Genomic DNA, 25501 nt, shown 5'->3' on the forward strand with positions numbered 1-25501 from the left:
ATATCTCAGTAAGGAAAATAATTTGATGAATAATTTCGAGCAGGAACAGGTTGCGAGTTATAAATGCTCAAAACTCAGAGGAAGAGGTAAGGGGTCAGTAAGTCTGCTAACTTTACAGTGTTGCACCTTCTAAGTATCATGCTCAGATGTTTCAGTGTTAAAGGTAGTTCTTAAATTGTTCCCTGCTCTTTTAAACTCACATAAGTACTAAGACAGATGAAAAGCTTTTGCTCTAACTTTCCAAGAAGATTCCTTCTGGTTTCTGTTCTGAAGGAAGATGATTTCATTGCCTTGTCTCACAGTGGGTGGGATGTGGACTGCACCCAATCTGTGCTCTGTGCAGTTCAGACGCTAGAAGACAAAAGTCTTTCAGTCTCTCCTGGTTGTAAGGGGACCTGGAAGCTTTGTGTAAGTTCTTCTGTCTGGAGCAGTTACCTAGTGGTTCATTCTTCATCCCGAGAATTGCCATGTGTTGCAGCTTCACTCTTTCCAAGCCCTGATATTTCTGCTAGACTGCAGCAGATGAGACTGATGGCAGAGCAGAGCTGAGCAAAGTCTCTTCTGCCCAAGTGTGCGGCTTGAAGTTCTCTTTGTGTACAGAACATAGGAAATGTAACCAGGGCCAAAAGCTCTGACTTGGTTATGTCTGTCATTTAACAGAGCAAGTTCTCTTGGCACCTTAGAAGTCTCGCTCTTTTACTGAACTGCCAGCATATTTGAAGTTAGATGATTTCTGTAGGGCTTTACTGAATCATAGTATTTATCAGGACTGTCACTACGTAACTGTCAAACTTTCTATGTGCCTGAAAAATTCCACCCTTTAGATGGATGAGACTGTGATGTCGTCATAATTGCTTTTTTATGTAAATGCTTGCTGTAAAATAATTTTGGATTAAATGATGTGTTCCTTTCATGTTGGCAGATTATAATTTGTCTTAAATGGCAGCAGACTGTTGTATATGTGTTTCTGAAAGTTAAATATTTTGATTCACACTTGCAATTTATTGATTTTACATTGTTACCAAATGACATTTCAAAATCAGCTCACAATACCTTGGTTCAAATTCCTGTCATTCATATGATAAAGTTATTTTCATCTAACCCACCCTGCAAATGGGAGTGGCAAGGAAAGAGGAAGAGCTAGAAAGAAGAGAGGGCAAATGCATTTTAGTGGGTAGTAGGTTTGAAAACAACCCTCATTTTTATTATCTCTGTATGTTCTTATGCAAACATTGTTTCTGTGCTATTAAACAATAATTAATCCAAAATTACAAAGCTGTTATCATCTTAGCCTGGATTTGTCTAAATGTACACTAAGTCACAGATTTCAGTTTTGGCTTTAAGGAAATACTCACTGGTTTAAAAAAAATAAAAAATCTTGATCCTCATTGTGCAAACATTACATGTATGTAATCCAGATGAATTCAGTGCAAACATGTTATTTCATGTGAACAAATGATAGCAATACCTCTCAGTTTGGACAGAACACCTTATACAGAATTACTTTCCCCAAAGCCAGAGTCATTCTGGCTTCATGAGGTCCTTCAACACTCTCTGATTCTGTGCTGCTGACACTCTGACACCCTTAATTTGTTGTCCTCACATCTGCTATAGCTAGTGCTGTATGAGCTTAGTGTAGGTCAGAAGAAACCTTTGGGGTTTGCGTGTGATAAAAATGAGAGAGATGACTTGCAAAGATAAATTGCTTGTGTGTAAACCCACCAAATCCTTCCAGTAATGCTAGCATCTATAAAAAAAAGACTTGAGAGTAAAAGACTATCCTATACTCACAGTACCTTGGCATATTTTAAAAGATGCATCAAAGAATTCCTGAATATTGTAAAAGCAAGATTAATACGACATTCTCTTGACTTTGTCTGTCATCAGTATCTTAATATTGAATCTTAAAAGCTCTTAAGTTAAAAATGAACTACTCTGTCTCCCAGAGCCATGTGTCTGCAATACAAAATGTGTTTTTCTTATTTCTTCCTTTTTGTTTCTCTTTCTCCCACAAGGAAAATGTTTTTTCTCCCCAAAGGGACTGTATTTAAACAGAAGGACTGCTTACAGTGCATAAGAAAAGTATTGTGTTTTGCATGTATGTACATACAAACATGCATATAAATAATTCAGTCTATCATCCTATTTTTCCTGGTGCATGTATTAGTTCAGCCTTGCTCTCTGGCTTGTGGTACAATGGTACCTTCCTCCTGGCATAGAAAAGCAGCTCATTACATTTTGAGCAGCAGAAAATAGTGGCACATCATGAAGCAGTAGGATCTGGTATACTCAGTCTCAGTCAGTGCATGCCAAAGGACCAGTGCGTGCTGCTAGCATGTCTGATAGCCTTTAATGTTTAACAGGTTCTCTTAGTACAATCTCACTGCCTTTCACTTTTTTTGACTGCACTGTCTAGTTATCATATGTCCTTGTATGTACAACATTCTTTCACAAAGATAGACACACAGTAATTTCATTTCATATATAAATGCAAGCTAAATTTCCCAGGCTATTGAAAATTCTGTATATTAACTACATGTCTCATCTTTTGATTACAGATATTTTCCTCATAGTTGTTTTAAAAGTACCTTTGGGGTTTGAGGGTAAAGAGATTCCCAGAAATCTCAGAAGTATACTGAGGTGCATAGGTGTTTGTAGAATATCTTCTGAGAGGCCTCTTAACCTTCTTGTTAGTGGGATAGAACTTCTCACTAGTGAAATACAAAGTCTTTTATACCAGTGATACCTAGATACGCTTATTCTCACACTCCAAGCTAATATGGGCTGACAGTTAATTGTTAGAGTAGGCAGGAGCAGTCGACTTAGACATTCCTTCGTATGCATCTGTCTGGACAAAAAGCAGTGGCAGCTGCAAGAGCATGCGAGCTGTGGTTCTAAGGAAGGCACGGAGTGACTTCGTTGCGAATCCCAGTGAGATATAAGAACCTGTTTTAGTGGAGTTCGTTCCTGTTCAGAATGGTGGCATGCTGCAATAGTGTGGTCTGTGGTTTATCTAGCTGTAATTCAAACTTGGGAAGGGTTCCTCTAACTGTACTGGCCATAGCTGTAATTGGAATTCCACTACAAATAGAGACAAACTCACTTTAAATACTTAACAAGGGGTGTGTGTGTCTAATTAGGTTTCTTTAAACCCAAATCTGTTCAGTTCAGATTTTATACATTTTCTTCCTACTTTGTTAATTCCATTGTGTGAGTTGTACTGCTGCAACTTTTTTTTGTATTGCTACAACTTTTTTTTTTTGCAAAGAAATGTTATACTTGGCAAAGTTTTAACGAGTTCTCATATGCACAACTCATAATTTCTAGATGTTTTAATGTCAAATAGTTATTTAAATAAAGACATAAAAAACTCTTGGAAGAATGCAATTAAATGGCAGAAGTGATTTTTAGGAAACCCAGAAGACAGAGCTGTAGCCTTTGAGAGTTCCTGGCCTTTACTTTGCAAAATCTGAAAAGCAAGCTCTCCTATCTGCATCTCAGTACTTTTATGTTGCTTTTCCAAGGAAAAGGGAGTTGGATGCAGGCCTGAGTTAGATCTCACGGGGATACTGTTCTGTACCTTAAATTACAATCAGATGTATTTTAGTTCAGATGAAGTTTTCAGCCTAAAATTGGTAAGAAGCCTAATTATTTGACCAGGTTACTATTTACATAGACCACTGTATAGCAATCTGTGATTTCTCCACAGCTGGCAACATGTTATCCTTGAAAGGTTTTTATTTTATGTTTGGAACAGTTTCTAAAAAACCCAACTCGGTTCGTTAAACGAAAAACTAAAAGATGGTAGAGATTGCTATGGAGACAAGATGTTATATAAACTGTTCATTTTAATTCTTCAGAATGTAAAAATAGCAAAGAAGCTTGCATGTTTACAGGCTTCCCGTCGTTCAAGGTACTGAGTAACTCTACAAGATGCAAAGCATTCTTGTGCCCTTTGGACTTTTATTGTCATGTAGTGAATCGTGCCCAGATTTTTAAATCAATCATGTATTTGTTAGACTGGAGAGTGTGGAGTAAGGAGAAATAAATAGAAAGACTTTCTAAGTAGTCTTTAATCTGTAGACTCTTCATCATATTATTTTTTCCAGTGAGTAGAGTGCCTAAGATGATCTGTTAGCTGAAGTATGCAGGATAAAAATATAGATATTCTGTGATCCGAAGACATAATAACATGGATAGAAACTGGAAAATAAGACTATTTCACCATTACACCTTTTAGAGTGTCATGGTGGCGATGTTACAGATAGGACCAAGATGGTGGGTTTTTATCAGACCCCCCTCAAAGTTGTTTCTTACTGTGCCTTAGACATTATCTCTGGCCTTAAATTTAATGCTTGCTGCTCTTGCTTGAAAGTTACTGTTATTCACTGAGTTTTAAGAACAGTTAGTAAAATTGCTTTTCGGATTATAAAAATGAAACTTATAACATTTGTTTAATTAGTGTAAAGACTAAGCCTTTGTCTAATTAGTAGATTAATGAAACTGTAGGGAATCTTTACATAACTCCTGGAACACATGCAGTTGAGGTAACCATCTGCAATGCTAAATGCAAAATGGCAGCCTTGAACTGTTCTTCATACAGTGTTGAAATCAGCAATCAAATTTAGTAGACAAATAGTCATTTCTGGTTGAGTTCTGTTTATTTTGTTTCGCAATTGATACTTCCTTAAATGTTCATATTCAGAATAAAGAACAATACTTTGGGGGGGGGGGGATAAAATACATGTGTGGAAACATGAAAACCCCTAGGTTTTTCCTGCAAAACAGTAACAACTACTACAATGACAGCATACTCAACATATTTATTATAAACAAGGTAATACTTTTTCAGGCAAGGGATTTCATTAATCTCCTAGCTGTGTACAGAGCCATCAAACTGGACTTCGGAATTAAGCAGCACAGTCTGGTTGACTCTACTACTAAAAAGGGGCATTTAGAATGATAATATATCACCTTTTAAAATACAAACATTAGTCTTAGCTGCCCTGGGAAAGTGTACTACATGGAATGCAGAGGTAGGGAGTTAAGTCTAATTTTGGAGGACTGCTTTTAGGCATATGCAGATTCTTTGTCACCTCCATAATATCTTAACAGAAAGGCACTATTTTCCAGCAATTCTTATCTGTGCAGGTGTATGACAAAGATGGGTTGGGGGAGATCTTCTAGAAGCAGCATGCTTCATGCAGTTCCTAATATGAAATTAGTAACATACATTTGTTTGGATGCTTGCAGGGATTCTTCCTGACGGTGTCACCCGAAGCAGTATTAAAAGTGGCTGCTCAGGCTTCTGCAAACAACAAGATCTTCAGCTTGAATCTTTCTGCACCATTTATTAGCCAGTTCTACAAAGAGCCTATGATGAAAGTCATGCCTTATGTCGACGTCCTTTTTGGAAATGAGTCGGTGAGTCCTAGGAAAGTAGTTGAAGTATTTGTATCTCTTGCACCTAGCTGTTTGTGTCTAGGAGCCTGCTTCCTGATTCTCTGTTGTGTATAGAGAGATACTGACCGTGTGACGTGTCACCAGAAAATGAAATCCATGGTCACAGGACTGTGATATTTCAGTAGATGCCAAAGATGTCACTTGATCTGTTAGAGGTCTACAACTTGCTCATTCTAGTGTAGAGACACATGAACAAGTTACTCTAGGTTAAAAGAGGAAATATCCAACACATTGGCTGCTTTATAATAACTGTCCATGAAGTTAACTTGCTGCTGGAAGAAAACATATGAGGGGCTACTGCAGAGCTGCTGAGGTTCTGTAACTTGTTTCCATACCCTTACTGCTGCTATTAATAGCATTTTCTGTGATGAAGAGGACTGTTTGGGGAGAAGTGGGAGGAGAAAACTAGGAAATGGTTAATTGGCTTAGAAGGTTCTCATTGATTTTATGGTAGATGGACTGCCAGTCCATCTAAGGAAGGCTGATCTTTGCTGTGCAATGGTTGGCAAACAGATTGCATGAAATTCTACCTGAAAGTCCATGGTAATAGACCAAATTAGTTCAGATTCCACTCATTGTGGTGCTATCATTTTTTATTTTTTTTTTTCACTTCAGAAAGTGCTCTTAAATATTTATTAGTTTATTCAGCAGAAAAAGGTTAAAAAAAGCCTTGGAAAGTGTGATACACCTAAATGAAGAGTGGGCTTGTCTCTCAAGATAACTACATTAGTATAGGAAAATTATGGAAAAGCAACTTATTCCTGTCAGTGGTTATTCCTGATTGTGGCACAGGGAGTTGCACCAACACAAGTCAGTTTTTACACTGTTGCCCACATGTCCACGTTAGGGGCTAGCATTGTTACAGAAATAGGACTTCTAAAACAAAAAATAAAATAAAATTAAGAAAATTGCAATGTTTTTAGATGCACTAGGATAAGGGAAACCTTTTTAACTATAGTTAATGATACAGATGAAGAATTTTCCAGACATTTTGCTGCTATTGCCAACTGTTACCTTTATTCTGTCTTTCACAAAGATGCTACTGAATATTTTGATTTAATATCTGAATGTTTTGATTTAATAGCAGTATAATCTCAAGAAAAAAATCTTGATAGATTTCACAAATTAAGTAATACCAAATCTAGTCAATGTTTGGGTGGAAGGGCTTCACAGAAACTTCTGGGATTAAACCTACCTAGTCTTTTATATAAATTTATATAAATTGCCCCATTGACCTATTAGCAGAATTCAGATCACAGTGGTTCATCAGGTGGTGTTTTTCAGAAGATAAAGCATAGGTTGTTACTTTTGGTATATGTGCACACTTTATAAGCAATAGTCCACTATACTGGCAACATTCCAATTTTAGAAATTATATTCAGACTACGTTAATTTCCCCTGCCATTTCAGTTTGCTATGGTATTATTCACCTGCTGTCATAAAATATTGTATAGAACTGTTGCATGTATTGAAGTTGAAAGACTCCCTGCATTTTCTGTGTATAATTTCTAAAGCATTTTGATGTCTTTCAGGGTAAAAGATACTATTTAAACTTAAGTGATCATCCTTAAACTTGGAAGTACAATAGATATATATATATACACACGCACCTCAGAGTACCAGCTTCCTATGCTTTGTTACTTATACTAATAGGTTGAAACCCTGGTCATTTCTTAGTCTCCACTTTCTGCTCTATAAGTTGGCCATTGCTGCTTTGGAGTTGTTGAAATGTTATTTGCAGTGGTTTATTCTCATCTTTCTGTGTGATTTTAAACCTCACTCTTGGCATGGTGCACTTGTAGTTTTTAGTAGCTGTTGTACCTTGTGATTGTCAGTATTTCTGCTCTCTGCATATGGTTTCTGGTAACCAGTAGTTACAAAACTCGAGATGCTCATTCTGACATGTTCTGCCTTCTAGTAGCTGCCTCCTTCATTGTTTGCTGGGTTTTTTCCTCCTATATTCATTTAATCTACAAGTACATCCAGGGGTTTTTTTGTGTTTATGTATGCCTTGATGGGCAATGAACCACTTCAGCTAGCCAACACCGAATTTTTGCCCATTTACTGTGATTTCCTTTTGCTTTTTGTTATGTTTTCCATCAGTTTTGCTAATTTAGTTAAACACTGAAAGCGCGTAAGTTAACGTATAAGCAAGGCATACTAAGTGGTGTGGTTGTTACTTTATTAGTACGAACAATACTCTCAGCCACGATTTTTATTCTTCCCTATATTTATCTTCACTCCACATTATAGACCAATACAATTTTATTGTTAAGCACTGAGCTGTTTATTTTTTGAGTAATACAAAAGCATCCAAGAGCAGCAAAATTCCAAATTGCTGCCATTCCTAAACTAAAAACAATTGGCAAAGTGATTTTAAATTACATCTTCTACTTAAAAATTTACATCTGAATGGAGATTGGTTATTTCAAGTTTCAGCCAGATGGTAATTAAAATGGGCAAGTTATAAACCTCTCGGAATAAATGTTCTAGTTTGGAATGTAAATGCCAGCAGTGGAGACACTGAATGGTGTGATAACCACTCAGTGCATGTTTCAGCATTAGCTCAGTGACCACTGGTGTTTTGATCATTTGTTTAAATCCCTTTTATTACTAGCCAAACGTCTTGTCTTGGATTTTTGATACTTATTAACTGTACTTCATACAATAAATTTAGTACAGAACATTCAGAATAGGAATAATTATATGCTCGTTGCTGCTAACCAATTAGGGCGATTCTGCAGTCATTATCTAGCGATACATGACTGGAGAACTTGATTATTGTCATTGCTTTTAATTTTTATTAAATTAAGGGGTTTTTTAATAGTGTCATTTTGCAAATGATTCTTAGCAATAATACCTTCCAAGCTACCATAATCACTGGATAATTAACCTGCCAGGATTAAGCATACTCTACTTTGCCTCAGGATGCTTAACTCTCAAATAAGGTCAATTATCTCCTGATGATAACTGCTTTGTCACAAGTTGCTGCTTAATTCATCTGTAAAAGCTCACCTTAGAATACATATTTTACAACTCAAAGTAACTTTCAGTAACAGAATGGTCAAAAGAATGAAAGCTTTTAAAATTACATGTCTACACAGAGCTGTGGAATGTTTCCTACACAGCAATTATACTAGGCAAGGAGCCTAAATTTGCATGTATTACTTTCCCAGTTAGGGCTAAAGATTGGTGTCTCTGATATACTTGACCCATCGAAGTCAATAATGGGCACAGGATCTGAACTCAATTTCCAGTCACCCTAAGAGATGTGAGTTACAATGGCATCTTCTCAGGAAGGGAACTGCTTCTGGGGGAACGATCTGTGTATTTTGGGATGTGCAGCTAGGTAGCAGTTTCTTTTCTGTGGAGGTCTTCAGAATTCAAGGGACACTACAAAGCTTTCACGTGATTCATCCCTGCATATGGCAGTCATTCATGACTCAGAGAAATACTTATGAAGATATTGATGTGGTAAAGATCTTCTGGGTTCTCTTCCTATGTGTAGGCAGGACATCACTGAGAAATTTTAGAATTTAGAAACTTTAGAATTACAAACACGCTAAGCTCCTCATCTATTGCTTTACAACAAAAACTGTAACAACAATATAGCTTGCAATTTACAGTGTACAGCAATTGGTAAAAGTTGAGGAGGTTTATGTAGAAGAGAAATTGTGGATTTTTCTAAAGCATGAATATAATAAAGAAAACTAAGATAACAATTATTATTGGAAATTAGATCCTCTTCCTCTCTAGTGTAAAGAGCTGTTACTTCTAAACACCCAGTCTCTGAACAAATTAATTACAGGATTGTAAGCTGAAGTTCTGCAAAGACAGATGCTTCTGCAAGTTCGTTGGGAAATTGATGCTGGTGTGACAGCAAATATGCTGAAAAGAAAGAAGGTTGCATGCAAGACTTCTGTTTTAAAAATAAATGACAATAGCTTTAGTGGTGGTTCTGGAGTTGCAAATCCTGAGCTTTGAAAAGATGGTTACCTTTGTATGCAATAAGATATTAAACAGGTCTTGTCCTCATTTCATCTTACAGTTACACTGAAATGGTACATTGTGCCTCCTTAATTGAAAATATTTTCAAGTGAGGTATCAAATCCTACCATAAACATCCCTACAAAGGTATGTGGTTTGGACACAGCCTTTAAGAACCTTTATAAGCCTTTACAAAGGCAAGTGTCTTTAATGACATGGAAAATTCTTTTTAATGGCAAGGAAAAACAATAAATCTAAAACTGATAACAGTGGTTAACATGCTCCTGATTTTGAATGTGCAGTCAGTCTGTAGTTTTGTGCTTATTTTAACTAGGGGAGTGAATGGAAATGCTGATAAGTTTTCTGGCATAAAATTGTGTTCAACACACTAGGATTTACACCAAAACAACAGTTTCCAAACAAATTGGTTTGTTCCCTTTCTGTAACCTTTAACACATGTTTGTAAACAACTTTCACTCCACATACTTTGATATATTACGTTAAGATATGACACTGTGGACAACCTTCAATCTCACCTGCAAATTTCCTCTGCTGGGTTATCACCTAGGACCAGACTGATACCTGCAGGCTTAGGCATCTGCCCACAGCTCACGAGAATCTTGAATGAGACATAATCACTTTTGTACAATAAATGAGCCTCATGGTGATTTTTTTTAAACTAGTGTGCATTCATAATGGCATAACTGAATTGATCTGAATTTACACCAGTGTAATGGCTACTGTTTAAAGACCTAGCAGATAGTTTTCCACACTAGCTGAATGTCCTTTCACACTGGTGAGTTGCCTGATTCTGAGGAAGCGATTAACAGGTAAGAGGAGAAAATCAGGTGGCAGATGTAATTTGGTGTGTGAAAGAAGGGAAATACAGTTCAGCTTTCAATAAATAATGAAAAGGGGACAAACATTTCAGTCTGTTCTTCTGTATCAGATGGGGTCAAGAAGTAAGGAACATAGCAAAGGATAGCTGGTTGTGCCATAAATGTCACCAGACTGTTGGTTCTGTTTGAAGTACCTTCAAGTAAGCACTTAAAATTATTTTTGAATGTTTGAAATTATTAGTAGAAGGCAAATACTATATCGTACTTGAATCAGTATCTTGAAGAGGCTCATTTTACTGTCCTGCTAACTTGCGTGTATGTTATGTAAAGAGCCCTTAAGAGACCTTGATTCTTTGTTTTTAGCTTCCTGGGACTGGTCCATGGTGAGTGGTTATTTTCAGTCAGTGGTTGTTTGCAAGCTATCTTTCTTATGAGTTCAACCTTTACCTTCAGGTTCTACATCTTTATTCATTTTGAATCAAGTTTTCAGAAACATTAATCATCTTAAATGAAATTAAGTTGGGTGTCAGTGTTTTGCACTTCAATTTACATGCCAGTCCTTTCCTTTTTGTTGTGCTTTCAGAAGTTCTCAGACACTTGCCCCACAGGTGAGGGTAATTATCTTCATTTCCTAGGCTGAGTGTGAGACTGAGGTTTGCACAGTCCCCTACAGGGAGTCTGTGGTTAAGTTAAAAATCGTAGTCAGATATTCTGACCCAGTTTATTAAATACACATAGGGAAAAGATTTGTAAGGAGACGTCTCATCTTCTCTTCTATTTTAACAGGTAGAGGTTTTTAAGGTCAGCTGCTGCTGGTGTTTGCTTTTCTAAACTGCAGTAAACAGATAGCAATTTCTTGTAATAAGTCCTACATTTAAGATTGCTGCAAAGTCTATGGAGGGAGTCTGGTAATTAAAAATTGTAATTTTGAATGGAGGGAAAATATTCTTTTTCTTTGATGTCTTTGTAGAATTTTGACACATTTTCTGGTGCAGGTGTTGTGTTTTCAATTATAGGAAAGCTATGGCATTGTAATATTTCTGCTTAATTCATAGAATTAACTTTCTCAGTATTGGAATATCTACTAAATTGTGGCCAATTGAAAAATGAGAGGGTTTCTAGCACAAGGGAGGTTGATCATGTCAGTGGCATGTTGTAAAGATGTGCTGTGGGAAGGATGCTGAAACAGCCCAAGGCTATTTCAGCTGCAGACACTGGATCTGCTTCTCCCTCTCTGTTGCTCTCTCTCTCTCTTTTTTTTTTAATTTTTTTTTTTATTCCCCCACCCCCCTCCCTTGTGAACTGCAGTGGCTCTCTAAGATGAAATGCTTTTAAATCATTTCCCAACCTTGCAGCCGTCTTTGATAAAAGCCCTGTTATCTGAAATGATATGAATCACTGTGGAGTTAATCGTACCTTATACAACAACATATTTTGTTGTGATTCATTCTGTTTCAATTAATCATCTTATTTATCTACATTGTCTCAACTGCTGCACTGAAATTCATGAGTAATAAGCAAGTAATTATTTTAGTATAGTTTACCTAGTACATTATGAATGAAAGGAAAATTGAGAGCCAAGTATTTAAATTGATATTTAGTGCTGCTTTCAGCTAATGTCTAGCTATTTAAGCAATTTAGGAATCCTGTCTCAAAAATGGCTTTCTTTTTTCCTGTTATGGAAAACAAACAGGTATTTAGAAGAGAAGCATATACTTTACAACAGGCTTCTCTTCTTAAAACTAAAAATATTTTCCGGTAGTCTCTCAGAATGCTTAGGGATATTTATCCTTCCTTATGCTATGCAGTGTTGAGAGACTTGTAAGATTACAAATACTATTTAGAACGCAGCACAAGACAGAACATGTCCTGTGAGCAGGGAAGGCAGATTTCACCGTGTTTCAGCAGCTTGTGTTTTACTGACAATGATTGATAACCCTTTTCACTTTGTAGCACTTCCCAGAGCATCTCCTAACACTTCACAGACATTAAAGCTCAGAATAAACCAATAAGGTGGGTGTGTAGTCTTGTCTCTGTTTTACAGGTGGACAATTGAGAGGTTATTTGCCCAAGGTCATACAGCAAGAGCAGAGCCAGGAACAAGTAAAATCGAGTTCTAACTTTTTTCTTCACTTAGTGTCCTGAAATGTTGTCAGCTGCCGGATACATTTAGGACAAAACTCACTGGACTGGTGGAAAAGACCTGCAGAATTTGGCTTTCAGTTTTCAGTGTAATATAAATATATGTCTCAGAAAGTCTTTTAAAGGTGATCTGCATGTGCATTTATACTAATCAGTACTAGGGCAAAAATGTATAATATAATACAAATATATAATGCAAGAGCTGCAAAAATAAGAGTATGAATAAAATTTAGTTATATAGTTGATAAGAAGTAGAATGAAGGCAGAAATGTTCACAAAAACGTCTTTAAATCAGTCTAAATCCAGAACAATTCAATTTCACAGAGATATTTGCAGATAACAATGCAGGTAAAATATATAGGTTTCAGGAAAGGTTTTGTTTTCCAAGCCAGCTAAGGTCTATTCAATGACTCCACACTTCAAGCCCTATTTGGGGCAGATGTAGCCATTTTCTGATTCAGATCATGCTAAAGCCTTTTATACCAACATATACTGGGGATTCTCCCCCTGTTACGTCCTTACAGTGAAAGACGTTAAGGCTGCAGTGCCATGTCACCCCCATGGATAACACCTAAACGTGAGCTGGCGCAGGCCTTTCTCACTTGCCCTCATCACATAGTCTTATCTGCCCCCTTAGTCAGATTTAGCAATTTTATGTCCACAGCAAGAGTCATTTCTGTGGGCTAGATTAATGTTAAATCACTGAGCCCGTCCAGCTTTCCCAGGCCACAGGATCACTAGATCTGACTAGATGAGAGGGTAATACGTGGTGTTACAGCGGACTTTGAAAGAGAAAGCCTGATAACCTCTCTGTTTCATCTGATCTAACCAATGTGTGCTGTTAGGGTGTCTCAAGCAATATAGCAAAGAAACACAGTTGGGGACATTGGCTTAAAAGTTTTATTTCCATACTATAGTATTTACAGCAATATCCTTTTTAATCCTGATTTATGTTATATATGCAGCCACTCATTATAGTTTTATCTGCAGGTATTTAGTTGAATGTTGTTATGCGTGGATAAGTTAAGGTATTAGCTGTAAAGTTCATGGACAGAGGTTTTTATATAAAAGAGCTTGTATTTGCCTAAGGAGTGTGTATTGATGCTTCCTGTGTTTATAAATTTGAGTCTGACCAAAGGGTACTTGAAAGAGAAGAAAAGGGAAGGATAGTCAAGGAGCCAGAAGTAAGTCCGTGATGATGTTCAAAACCCCGTGATCGTGTATTGTAGAGAGGCCTGGAGGCTACTCTAAACTGCTCTAAACTAAATTTTTCAAGAAAATATGCAATATAACATAATAAATTTAGAGACTAAAAGTAGATGTATTTTTCAGTCCATATGAGTGCAAATGTTTTAGTAATTATTTTAATACTGAAGCTGCTTAAGAAAAATCCATATAAAATGCAAACATGTAGCTGTACAAAAGTAAGTTGAAACTGCATTAGGATGACATTTGATTTTTATTTTTTAAAACTCTTTTATAAGGAATTAATCTTGAAAACATAGTTTGGGGATTTTGAAATAGAATTGGCAATGTCTTTATTATGTTAACATTTTTTTCTGTACTATTATGTAGCACTATTTTTTCAAAACTACAATTTCAACCTTGTTTCTTTTCTCATGTTAACTTTCTCTATCAACACTTGCCTTCACCCTGCTTATATAGCTCAAATAATATTTTTATTCTATCAAGAGAATTTCACATCTGATTACAAATCTGTTAAGTAGTTTTATTTTTCTGACTTTCTTCAACAAAGAGGAGCAAAACTAGGCTTTCCAACTATTTATATAATCTGTCACTGGAATTCCTACTGGTAGATTTGATAGGAATACATGTAAACCACTGATGTTTCCTTAAGACTGCTGAAAAGGTGCTATGTATAAGTAAACAATGCAAAAAGATGTTTCCTTCATGCATTGATATATACATTGAAGGTATTTAGAACTGACTTCTGCTAAACTGTTATTGATTAAAATCTATATTTTAGATTTTCATTAGAATTAGGAGTTAAGACATTAGAATTGATAATACTGGGCATTTTCATTGATTAAATTTACTAATTATACAATTAAAACATAATTTGTCCCTCCTATAAATGGCATTAAAAGGAAAGCTAAACATGCACTATATTATGAACCATATGCAATTTGTCATGAATGTTTGTAAGGGTTGCAAAAATATTTTATTAATTTCTAAATAACTTTTCGAAGAGTAGTCAAAAAGTTAGATAAGGAGCTTGGAAAAGGAGTGGAAAAAAATATGGTTGCAGCGTACCTAAAATACTTGAAAGATACATAAAAGCATCCATGGTTTTCCCAAAGGTAGTAATGGATCTCAAAAACCTTGCCTTCTTTATAAGCGTAAGCCACCCCATTTACAACAGCCTTTGGGTGATAATTTTGCAGCCACATGAAAGTGTCTCCTTAAGCTATATTTCGAAGTTTAGGGGTCATAATCTGACTTACAAAACCATTTGTTTAAATATTGACCTCCCAGGGAAGCAACATGGAGAAATTGCTTTGCAATTTGCAACATGGAGAAATTGAGTTTTGTCCTAAGTTGACAGAACTCATCTCTCCTAGTCATTACACTCTTTTTTTTTTTTTTTTTTTTTTTTTTTCTCCTCTACAGAAATGATCCAATAAACCTTTACTTTAGTAAAAGTACTGCTGGCACATACGTGATAAGTAAAAATGTCTCTCATTAAGTCCTCAGACCTTCATTTGACATCTTGTATTCCATGTCAAAACCAGGAACATATGCAGTCACATTAGGGAAACATGGATATATAAGTCAGTTTGCTTTCCATGCTAAAGCAGTTTCCAGGTTGGGGAGTTTCCTCTAGAGGAAAAAAATTGTAGCAGTCTGATGGCTGAGATTCTAAAAATTTTGAAATATATAAATCTGTATGTTTTTTGGTTATGTTTCTACCTGTGTAGAGGGGGGACCCCTACTCTGAATTTGAAATTCAACTAACAATTGTATTCATCATCCTCAAGTTATTTCACTCAGAGGCATCAGTTTCACAAGCAGAAACTTTCTTCCCAACTGCAGCTAAGGAGAAGGGACTTCCTCACCACCCTTACAAAGGAAGAAGCCATCAGTATCTGCTTTTCATCTGAGTCTTAGAGTTCAGAGCCAGCTGGTTCTACCCACTCTGTAAGGGCACAGACTGTCCTTGTCAATAAGCAAAACCTTTAGCATTTAAGAAACTCACTTGAGAGCAATGGGAAAGTGGTACACATTCCAATGGAAGACCCTTAGGAGCCCCAACTAATCTGTCCTTAGTGATACTTTTCAAGCTGTCCTGCTGTTACCAAGGTATAGCCGTGCTAGTTGAATAGGCTATTTGAGGATGTCCCAAAAATTTCTGGAGTTAGGAGTTTTATTTTAAATTTTTTTGATGCCGAATATTGATGGATCTTGATTCAGGGAAAACTCGTTGTTTTTATTGAGAAATTCTGCTTCATCATTTTGATATTATTGTCCTTTGAGTCTAAGCCAGTCTGCAGGTGCCAGTCAACAGCATGCTTATTTCTCTTTCTCTGTGGCTGTCCTTCTGAAGGATACTGGTGTTGTAATTCTGAGAGGCCAAGCTATTAGCAGTATCTTTGGTTCCTGGCAGGTAAGAGACCTCATAGAATTAGGTCCTCTTTGGGATCTCTTTTAACAAGGTGTCTTTCTGCTCTGGAATTCCTCTGAGAGACCAGGGCATTTTTATCTTGTCTAGTCAGACTGTTGATGTCTCCAGGTTGTGCAATGTTCTTTCTTTTTTAAAAGAACTGGAATTTTTATGAGAAATTAAGTTGTACCTATAAATTATGTTGTTGGGGCAGTTCTGATTGCTCTGAAAGGAGGACCTTCCTCCAACTGGAAAAATATCTGAAATTTCAGGGAATTGCAGGTGTCTTTTACCATCAGTTCATGAAGTTTTTCTTTAACTTTTTTTGAAACATGTATGACCCTATGTGGATGGGCAGTCACATGGTCTTAACCCACAAAATATTTACTATATATGTCATTTTGGAGCAGCTCTGATTAATGTGTCTTTTTCCTCTCATCAGAATTTCTACTAGACCAGTAGATACATCTGTGAGTGGTCTTGGACACATACCAGTTTCAGATAAATGAATCAGTCAATTTAAATTCTGCACATATAGTTGCCAAACACTATGCATTTGATTTGAACATCAAAGTAAATGCCAGATTTGGATGGAGCTGCATCTTATATATGCGAATTACAATAATGAGTCAAACTACTGAATCTAACTGCTCAAAAAAGAACACTCATCATCTGGAACCAAATTCATTTCTTCTAGAATCTAAACTGGTGAAAAGAACTGAAGAAGTACATAGTCTTATGCTGGCCAATTGTAGCCTATCTCTGAACATGCATTGTCTGAGAGGTGGGTGGGCACACGTACGAGTATTCTAAGGGGTAGCACTGGTGGGAGGTGGACCCATTATTTAGAGTACACCATGGAAACCGTAAGTTTCAGGAGTCCATATTAACTCTACTTGCAGATGAGTTTCTTTCATATTTCCAACAAGAACTTTGTGTCCCAGGATGAGTGGTGCATGTGTATATTTCAGGTAAAGCAAGTTAAAATCAAGACCAAAGTGTTTAGTGTGTTAACATCATCTTCAGCTGTGTTCTTGGGATTTTTAAGCTGGCATGGAAATGACAACGTAAGTCATCCCAAAGTTATCTTTTCATTTATGGTAAAGATATTAAGTATTTTAGGGAGTGATCGTCCTTGTAACAGACTTTATTCAAAGCATACGTATTCATTTTGCACCTCTTCCATTGGAGTTGTTTTTGTAGGAAGTTAAATGTCAATTTTATCTTTTTAACCAACCTTCACCTCTACTATTCTTAAATATGAGTTTTTCCTCTCTTCTTATTTGGAACTTAAAAGTGCACTGTATAGAATACTGCAACATAAATTAACAGACGTTGGTTATTTTGGAGGGCATTTGGACAAATCTAGAGTGAGAGAAGAATATGTAATAAGTTAACGAGGAATGTTATCACACCAGGAAGATGCTTAATTCAGGTGTAAATTATGCAGATATTCTTGTGGCTGTTATTCAAGTAACAATTTTTAGAAGAGTATCTCATGTAATGAAACACAGAGCAAACCTCTAATTTGTCTATTTCAAAATCTATACACTCAACGAAACAGTAATGATTTTGAGTGTTAGGTAGATGAGGAGAATTGGATAATTAGACAATATGGCTATCCACAGTTATTTTCCTTTAACACTTATTTTTCAGGGTAAAAGCCAACTCTTCAATGAGAGTTTAAAGGAAACCAGGCTGTTCTGTAAACTTTCAGTTTCCTTCAGTTTTCTTTGTAACAGTTTTCCAAAGACAGGGTCCTGAGCTAGATAGATTGCTGGTCTGATCCATTACAGCCAGTCCTGTGGTCCTTGAACAAAGATATTTCTTTCAGGAAAAGATTAGCCAGATAAATAGAACTCATTTTACAATTTATACAACATGTGGAAAGTTTTCTAATGAATTTTTTTAATTAGAATTGAACAACTGTTTTCAGTGCTAATGTTTTGTTCATCTGTTAATAAGACCTCTTGCAATAAATCCTCGTTCAGGATAATGAATAAGAAAAATTATAGTTCATGTAAATAAAATTCCCAAGAGTAGATTTGAAATATATCCAACTCATCCTGCAAACTGTTTGAAATGTAACTAATTTTGTCTATACTAATCTGTCCAAACCATGTTACTAATTTAAATCAAGATCATAACAAGTTATGATGCTTACCTTTTCATAACATTTACTTAACTACTTTTTTTTTTTCTTGTATATTTCTTGCATTCCATTTTTCTGGAATTAAACACATCATACCCAGCAACAGCCCAGGGTGCAAATTTGGTATAACTGTGCGATGTTTTCCTATTTTAATTCCACATTTTACAAACACTTCTATGGATCTTATGTTGCCTGTCTCAGCTATGTGGAAAGTATAACAAGGTCTTCCGTAGTACTTTTAACTGAGCATAGTTACTGTTCTCTCTCAACAGAGCCAGCTTCTATGCTCTGAACTACCCTAACTCACCATCTTTCTGTAATAAACCAGCCCTTGAAAACCCTTTTCATGTTCCTGCTCCCAGTAATCTCCCTGCAAATATGAAATGCCTCCCTAATATTATACGGTCTAGAGACATAAGGCATGCAATGTTCAGTCCTGCATCAATATCTTTGGTCCTTGGATGGCTGTAAATGGAAGATTGACAATATTGTAGAGGGGAGATCCCTAGCTTGCCAGCAAGACACACAGAACTTACTGCCTGCCCTTGAAGGCCTCCAGGATATTAAGCCTTACATATGAGTTTACCATTTATCAATAAGCTATTATGGGATAACCTTAGAAGGTTTCTAAAACATTTTCCCCTGAGCCTCATACAACTTCCTGACTCTACAGACAAAGGCATATGAAAAATTGTATCAATAAAAATTTTAAATTCTCTAAAACAGTTTTCCTCTGAAACATGTCATATACAGAATATATGATGGGTTGGCATGTTAAAATGGTTTTGTGGATCCTTCTCTAAGGCAACTTGCATTACTAGCTTGCGAATCGACCATCTGAGTAATGTGTCCATCCCAAGACAGCTTTTCGAAGAAACCATCATGTGTTCTTTTTTTCCTGCCTATCTCCTACCCTTATTATAAAAGCAGTTAGCTTTATAGAAGGTGTTTGGAGTACTATACACTATATAAAACAGAGTAAAAGGCATGTCGTGTCCTAAGAAATTTACGTTTTAAACAGAGATGACAAACAAAAGACTTCAGAAGTAATGACCAGAGAGAGGTGAAATGTCATAACAAGGATCAGACACTTGCTCAGTGCCATTACAAAAAATGTAGATAAGGTTTTGCCCTGTAATCTCATATATCAATTTTTAAAAGGAATGCAATCAATGGTAAAGAAAAAAGTAATGATGGGCTGTGCTAAGTCTAGATATCTAAGTTTCTTCACTGTAGATTATTTAGTAATTCTTTTGCATGTGGGGTTTTTTTCAGTCTTAAATATCATGCAGAATTAAAGCAGTTCACGATCAGTTAAAATTTTAAATATTTAAGCAGTATTTAAGATTAACTGTTCTCCATTTACTGACCGTTACTTGGAACCAAAAAAATCTTGTATTTTTGTAAGCATAGTAAGCTACACTGTTTTTCTTTAAACTTTAGGGTATGAATTATATTCCTATAATGACAGCTGCAGGGTGGAATGTTTTAACACACTGGAGTGAGATATATCTTGGACACATTCTTGGTATCTTAAGTTCAACATGCTCCATATGGTGCCACTGAGCCAGTGATTTTGAAGAAAACAGTCAAAGACTGCTGAAACAGCGTAAAATACAAATTAGTCTTTGCTATAGAAGTAAAAAAAAATCACTGTCAATCTTTTCAGCTTTCTGCTTGAATACTTCCAGCAACTTTTAATAGCAGTCCCCATGTTTTAAAACAACTGTTGAATTCTAGCAGAACAGAGTAAAAGATTGGGGGCTAAGAATGCATACTCATTGTTAACTGTATTATGCCTAAGCCTTATGCAGGAGACCAAAGGGAAAGGAGGTTGGGTGTCCCTGTATTGTCACCTTCGTCTCTAACATGGCAGCAGGGATTGTGTGTTGCTGGATTTGTGAGAAGTAGGTTGCCCTTTGTTAACTTGGTCCTCTGTCAGCACAGAAGAGCGGTGTCTCAGGGAGGTGTCTTCTCAGTCCTGCTATCGAGAATAGTAATGATAGGGTACCCTGGAGTAAAACTATGTAATAATCATTGTTATGACTTCAATATTTTAGTGTTTGTGGTACTGGATTAGCTGGGAATTATATTTTCAGGACATTGGACTTTTTTCATTTATGGTTTTTTTTGTAGTATCCTGACAGGTAGGAATTAATGTACGAGTAACTTGCTTGTCTATCTTTTGTCTTAATGTGATTGGATTTTTTTCAATATGAACTTAACCCTGAGTTTATATTCGTGCTTATGGATTTCAGAATTCTTACAGCCTACTTGCAATTCTTAATACTGAAATTATTGGTTCATACCCTGTTTTTAATTCTATATTGACCTGATGTACATTTTAGTCTTGGAGGAGGATTTTTTTTTTTTTTATTGTTATGGCTTTTTTGAAGTGTCATACATGGACTCCAAACAAGAAACCCAAGGATCACACAGCCATGCAAAAACTCTGTCTCTTTCAAGTAGTATCAACCTTAAATCATTTTGTATTGATGTTGACTCTTAAGAACGGATTTACAAATATAACAGAGCATAAGAAAAACAGCACACTGACTATACTTGTGTACTTTTTCTATCAGCAGAGCAGCATAATGAAATGAGACCCTTAAGGTGGTGATTTGCAGAGTTCAATTAATTTGAAGTTGCACATTACAGCCTGAGTTGATTTAAGAATTTACTGCCAAAGGAAGATGGAGATCTTGCTCCCTGCTCTCCCCCTTTTCAGACTTGTAACTTCCGTCTCAGGTTCCCTCTGCACAGTGGAGCTGAGGCAGCAGAGACGTGGGGGATATTTTAAAGGAAAGGCCCAAGGAGAGGTGGCCACATGATTGTTAAACAGGGATGTAATTTGAGGCAGTCAATCTAAAAGAAAGAACCAAAACGCAGTCCTTGAGCTTCTTCTCCACTGCTAAGTTGTTACAATCTATAAATTCATTAGACAAGGACTGACAGGTAACTGCTGGCATTTTAGTAATCTCATACTAGAGCTACCTGCACTGCTGTAGTCCTTCTAGATATAATTTGATAAAACAATCATCAATAGTTTGTTTAAATTTCCATCTTTAAATATAGCCTGAATGTCAAATTTCAGTTTATAATTACTTATGACATGTTAAATCCTTTGGGATCCACCAATGTTGGTATCTGTGGTAAAGGACCTAGTTGTCAATGCATTCATAAATAAAACTCTTGTATGCTCTCAGAAAGTGCATTCAAAGCACACAAGGTCTTGATACAATATTTCTCCTATTAAATAGAGGTCAAATCTCTACTTTAAGTGAGAAACAGAACTTAATATTGGCATTCGAGACATGACCAGAACATCAATGATACATTAAGGTGGATGCTTTCTCCACATAGATAAAATATAATTTCCACCTTTTATTTTTTTCTTGCAGCAGCTGGATTCTCTAGTTTAAAAAGGTATCTGCTGATGTTCATCCAGTCACTGGACGTGCATTGGTATATGGTCTATGAAAGACTTATTCAGCTGTACCTCCCTCATCAGTGATAACTGTGTAGGCCTTCCACTCTCCTAATCCATTTGATATGATGATATAATGCAGCTGTAATATAACACTGTCTTCTTTTTTTCAGAAACAAGACTTCCAAGCCATACATGTAATCTAACCCACAGAAACGATCCCAAGGGATCCACTTGACCTATCAGTGCCTTCCTTCATTTTGTACCATGGATACATGGTCCCTTCAGTTATCTGCTCAGCAGGATTACAGTCACTGTCTAAATCACAAGACAATTGTTCTTTCCTTCTCTGAGTATCAGTTCATCATCACTATGTGTGACAAGCTTGTGTTAAGCTACATGTTAAGCTTACACTTAACTGTTCCTAAACAAGTTTGTGTATGAATCATAGAATGGTTTGGCTTCGAACGGACCTCAAAGACCATCTACTTCCAGCCCTGCTGCCATGGGCAGGGACACCCTCCACTAGACCAGGTTGCCCAAAGCCCCACCGAACCTGGCCTTGAACACTTCCAGGGATGGGGCCTCTACAACTTCTCGGAGCAACCTTTCCAGTGCCTCACCACCCTCACAGTAAAGAATTTCTTCCTAATATCTGATCTAAGTCTACCCTCCTTCATCTTAAAGCCATTACCCCTTGTCCTGTCACTACATGCCCTTGTAAAAAGTCCCAACAATTGAGTTATATTTGTCAGCTGGGACAAAAGGGGGACCTCCTTAAGCCAAACAATCTTTATGATGAAGAACAGAGCATAAGAGGAGACCAAAACATCTTTCTGCATGTTACTGCTCTTTGCCAAAGGAGGGCAGGGTCCATCCAGAACAGATGTGTTCTTTTCTAATTCCACATCTCAGCTGTTTGTGGATTATTTGAGGAGAGGAGGAGACGAATAATAAGGGGAAGATTTGAGAAGATCAGATGGAGCTCTCTACCTGAAAATGGCTCTGTACTTCCCAGAGGTGGAGAAATTTCCTTAGCCTTTCAAACTTTCTACAAGGGCTCAACCTTCCCTAAGTGCATCAGGACCTGGGAGTGGTTTTCTTCATGCAGACCAGAAGCCTGTTCATACTTCACTACTTAGAGGCCAATAAATTACTTCTCCAGAAAGTTCCTTTCTTAATAAATCAGTTTGCTTGTGTGTTTGCACTATATTATGTAAGAGGAGCCTTGTCATCTTATTGAAATAGTAGGACATTGCAGATACCAAGTATTCATGGCTACATTTAATGATTTTAAAGGAAGCAAATTATTGCAGCTCCAGGGCAGCAGTAACTTATGTAGTGACAACTTATACATGCTTTATGTACCTATTTACTTCAATGTTCACTAAAAAAAGTATACTTACCATAGCAATGACCGTGTCACCAGATTTCTTTGCTGCTTCTGAAATACAAAATACCCATATGCCACCTGAACTGTGATTATTTTCTGCACAAGTACTGAAAGTAGAAGTTGAGGGTGTCACATGCTTACCTAAACAAACAGTAACACACAGATTTACAGAACATTTTATGGTGAAAAGCAATTTGTGCAAGTGGATCTCAGGTCACTAGCATCCCTAGTATTGTAAATCTGTTGCCACTAAGCTGAAAGAAAAGCTTCACTGGCTCCACTAGTGTATACTTAACCTTTAGTCTTCTGTGGAATATTGGTACTTACATACAATATTCCAGGAAAATAATGTGTGGTATTCAGGAAGACATTTTCTCTGATTTTAAGTGTGAATCATAAATGAAGCCATCTTTTGGCTTTTTACAGCTTGTTAATGTTGTATAAAATAGCATCACAAAAAGTGGTGGGTTTTTCCCCTGCTGCTGCTTCTACTTTAGAAATGGCAAATTTATGAAGTATTTAGGTAGTAAGCTTGTATACCTTGGGGTGCTGCTCACTAACACCAATAGAAATGAGAAGCCAAGTACTAGTTTTCCCATATCAGCATTAACCACTGCAGCAGTGGTAGGCTACCCGATGTGACTTGTGACAGTGGGCAAGTAAAAGGTGAAAACTCTTACCCCAGATCTAGACTTCTTCTTATAGCTGTGTTTGCTTGCGTGGGATAACCTGAATACATATAACAATTGTGAATATGGATAATTGAGGAAAAGCAGTTCATGGGACTGCAGACTTAACCCACTATTTCAGTCATTCTTGTTTAAAAAGACTTGTTTACACAGCAAAGTTAATCTGAACTGAGATAGCATGTTATTTTAAGCACAACAGCTTTAACTCAATTTGTATTGTGTCCATTTGTGGACAATCCTATGCTAGAACAGGAGTGGGTTTTTCCTGTTCAACTTACATTGAAAATGTCTTTAGTTAAAGAGGACCGGGGCATGTGAATTACTGAACCAACGTCAACACGTGGAGCCAGCCATTAGCAATTCCATGTGACAATGCAAAAGTAAAACTGATCCACGTTCATGTAATTGTTGATCTCCTCTTCCTCATATTGGCCTGTGTCAGAATTCTTTCCACAAAGAAGGAATCTCACTTTGCAGGGTAGGGAAGTGGACATGGTGCTGTTAGGTGTTAAGTTTATCTGTATGAGTTGTAGAGAAGAGTTAGGAAATTATTTTAGCTGGGAAGTTTGATCCAACCTCCCTAAGTCCTTGAACTGGAGGTGGAGACTGAGTGGTTCAGATTCCAGCTTTATGTAGCAATGCCACCATTTAGACTCTCTAAATCTAGTCAGAGGCTCCCAAAGGAAAATGCAGTCTTAAATTAAAAAGAAGGAAACTTTTTTTCATGGCCTCCATGTTGTCTGCATATTGTGTAAAAGGATCAAAAAAAGCCTCTTTCATTGTGTTATAATTAGTAATCATTAATACGTAATTCTAACTACTTCAGTTTTTATTTGGATTCTCTCCAATCTCCTATATTTTTTTTCTCAGAAAAAAAAACCTCAGTATTTTTATGTTTATCTAGGCAGCAAGTGGAATTTACGAATAATCCTTTAAGAGCATAGGTTTACTCTTCACCCAAAGATATTTGAACCGACCCTGGACATGTAACTTGCAAAATGAGATGATTCAATTTGCTGGTGCGAGTGCTGTGCTTTGGGAGTACCTTAAGCTGTGTGACTCTCTGCACTAGCAGCTCAGGTAGTTCTAAGATCTCCGTGATGCTCCGCTGCCCGATGTAAACATGCCCAAGGACTTATATTGTCTCTGACCTTTGCACAGACGTAGAGGTACTAGTCCCTATATAATTTACCAGATAGCCTTCAACAGTGACCTATCCATGGTAAGGGGAAGCTCCAGCAAGTGAATGGAGTGTGAGCACCCAGCTTCATGCTGATGGACAGGTATGGTGGGAAACTTTGTCCAGAAAGCCCCCTCTCTCTGCAGCTTGGGCAGCTGTGTGATAGATTAGGTCACTCTGTCTATGCCTCTCCACTTTTACCACATACTGCTTTCATACTCAAGAGTGTGTTTGTTCCAGCTGTGATGTTAAAAAGTATAACTCCATTTACACCTACAAGAATAGTCTGGCCAGAGTGTTTTTTTATCATTACTGGCAAATACACTCAATACAGAAGCACGTGCATCTTGTATATGTTTGAAGGTATAATGTACACTCACCTTTGTTGCCACTGCAACAGACTTAGGAATAAATCTGCCTCAATTTCTGGGTGAAGGCTGTCTTTCCTCTACTAAAATCTGGCATCGAATTCTTGTTCTGTAGCTACTCAAGTATTATATTTCTTCTCTGTCCTCTTGCTGGTGCAGCCACCCAGTCTGGGGTGGATACCATGTGTGTGATGCTCACACACATGCTGCTCTGCTGCCAGAAGCAGAGGACCTAAGTT

General features: G+C 36.9%; 1 protein-coding gene across 4 annotated transcripts in view; it reads left to right on the plus strand.

The window, feature by feature from the left end:
- ADK (adenosine kinase) overlaps window positions 1-25501 on the plus strand; it is a 295032-nt gene that overhangs the window by 207031 nt on the left and 62500 nt on the right. For 2 of the 4 annotated variants that reach the window (XM_075758603.1, XM_075758600.1), the window contains exon 7: window positions 5254-5424. The exons of the other annotated variants lie outside the window; for them this stretch is intronic. In XM_075758603.1, coding sequence (XP_075614718.1) covers window positions 5254-5424 — 171 coding nt within the window. The remainder of the gene's footprint in view (window positions 1-5253; window positions 5425-25501) is intronic. 4 annotated transcript variants of the gene reach the window in all.

This window comes from Balearica regulorum, chromosome 7 (assembly GCF_011004875.1).
Source record: "Balearica regulorum gibbericeps isolate bBalReg1 chromosome 7, bBalReg1.pri, whole genome shotgun sequence".
Taxonomy (NCBI): Eukaryota; Metazoa; Chordata; class Aves; order Gruiformes; family Gruidae; genus Balearica; species Balearica regulorum.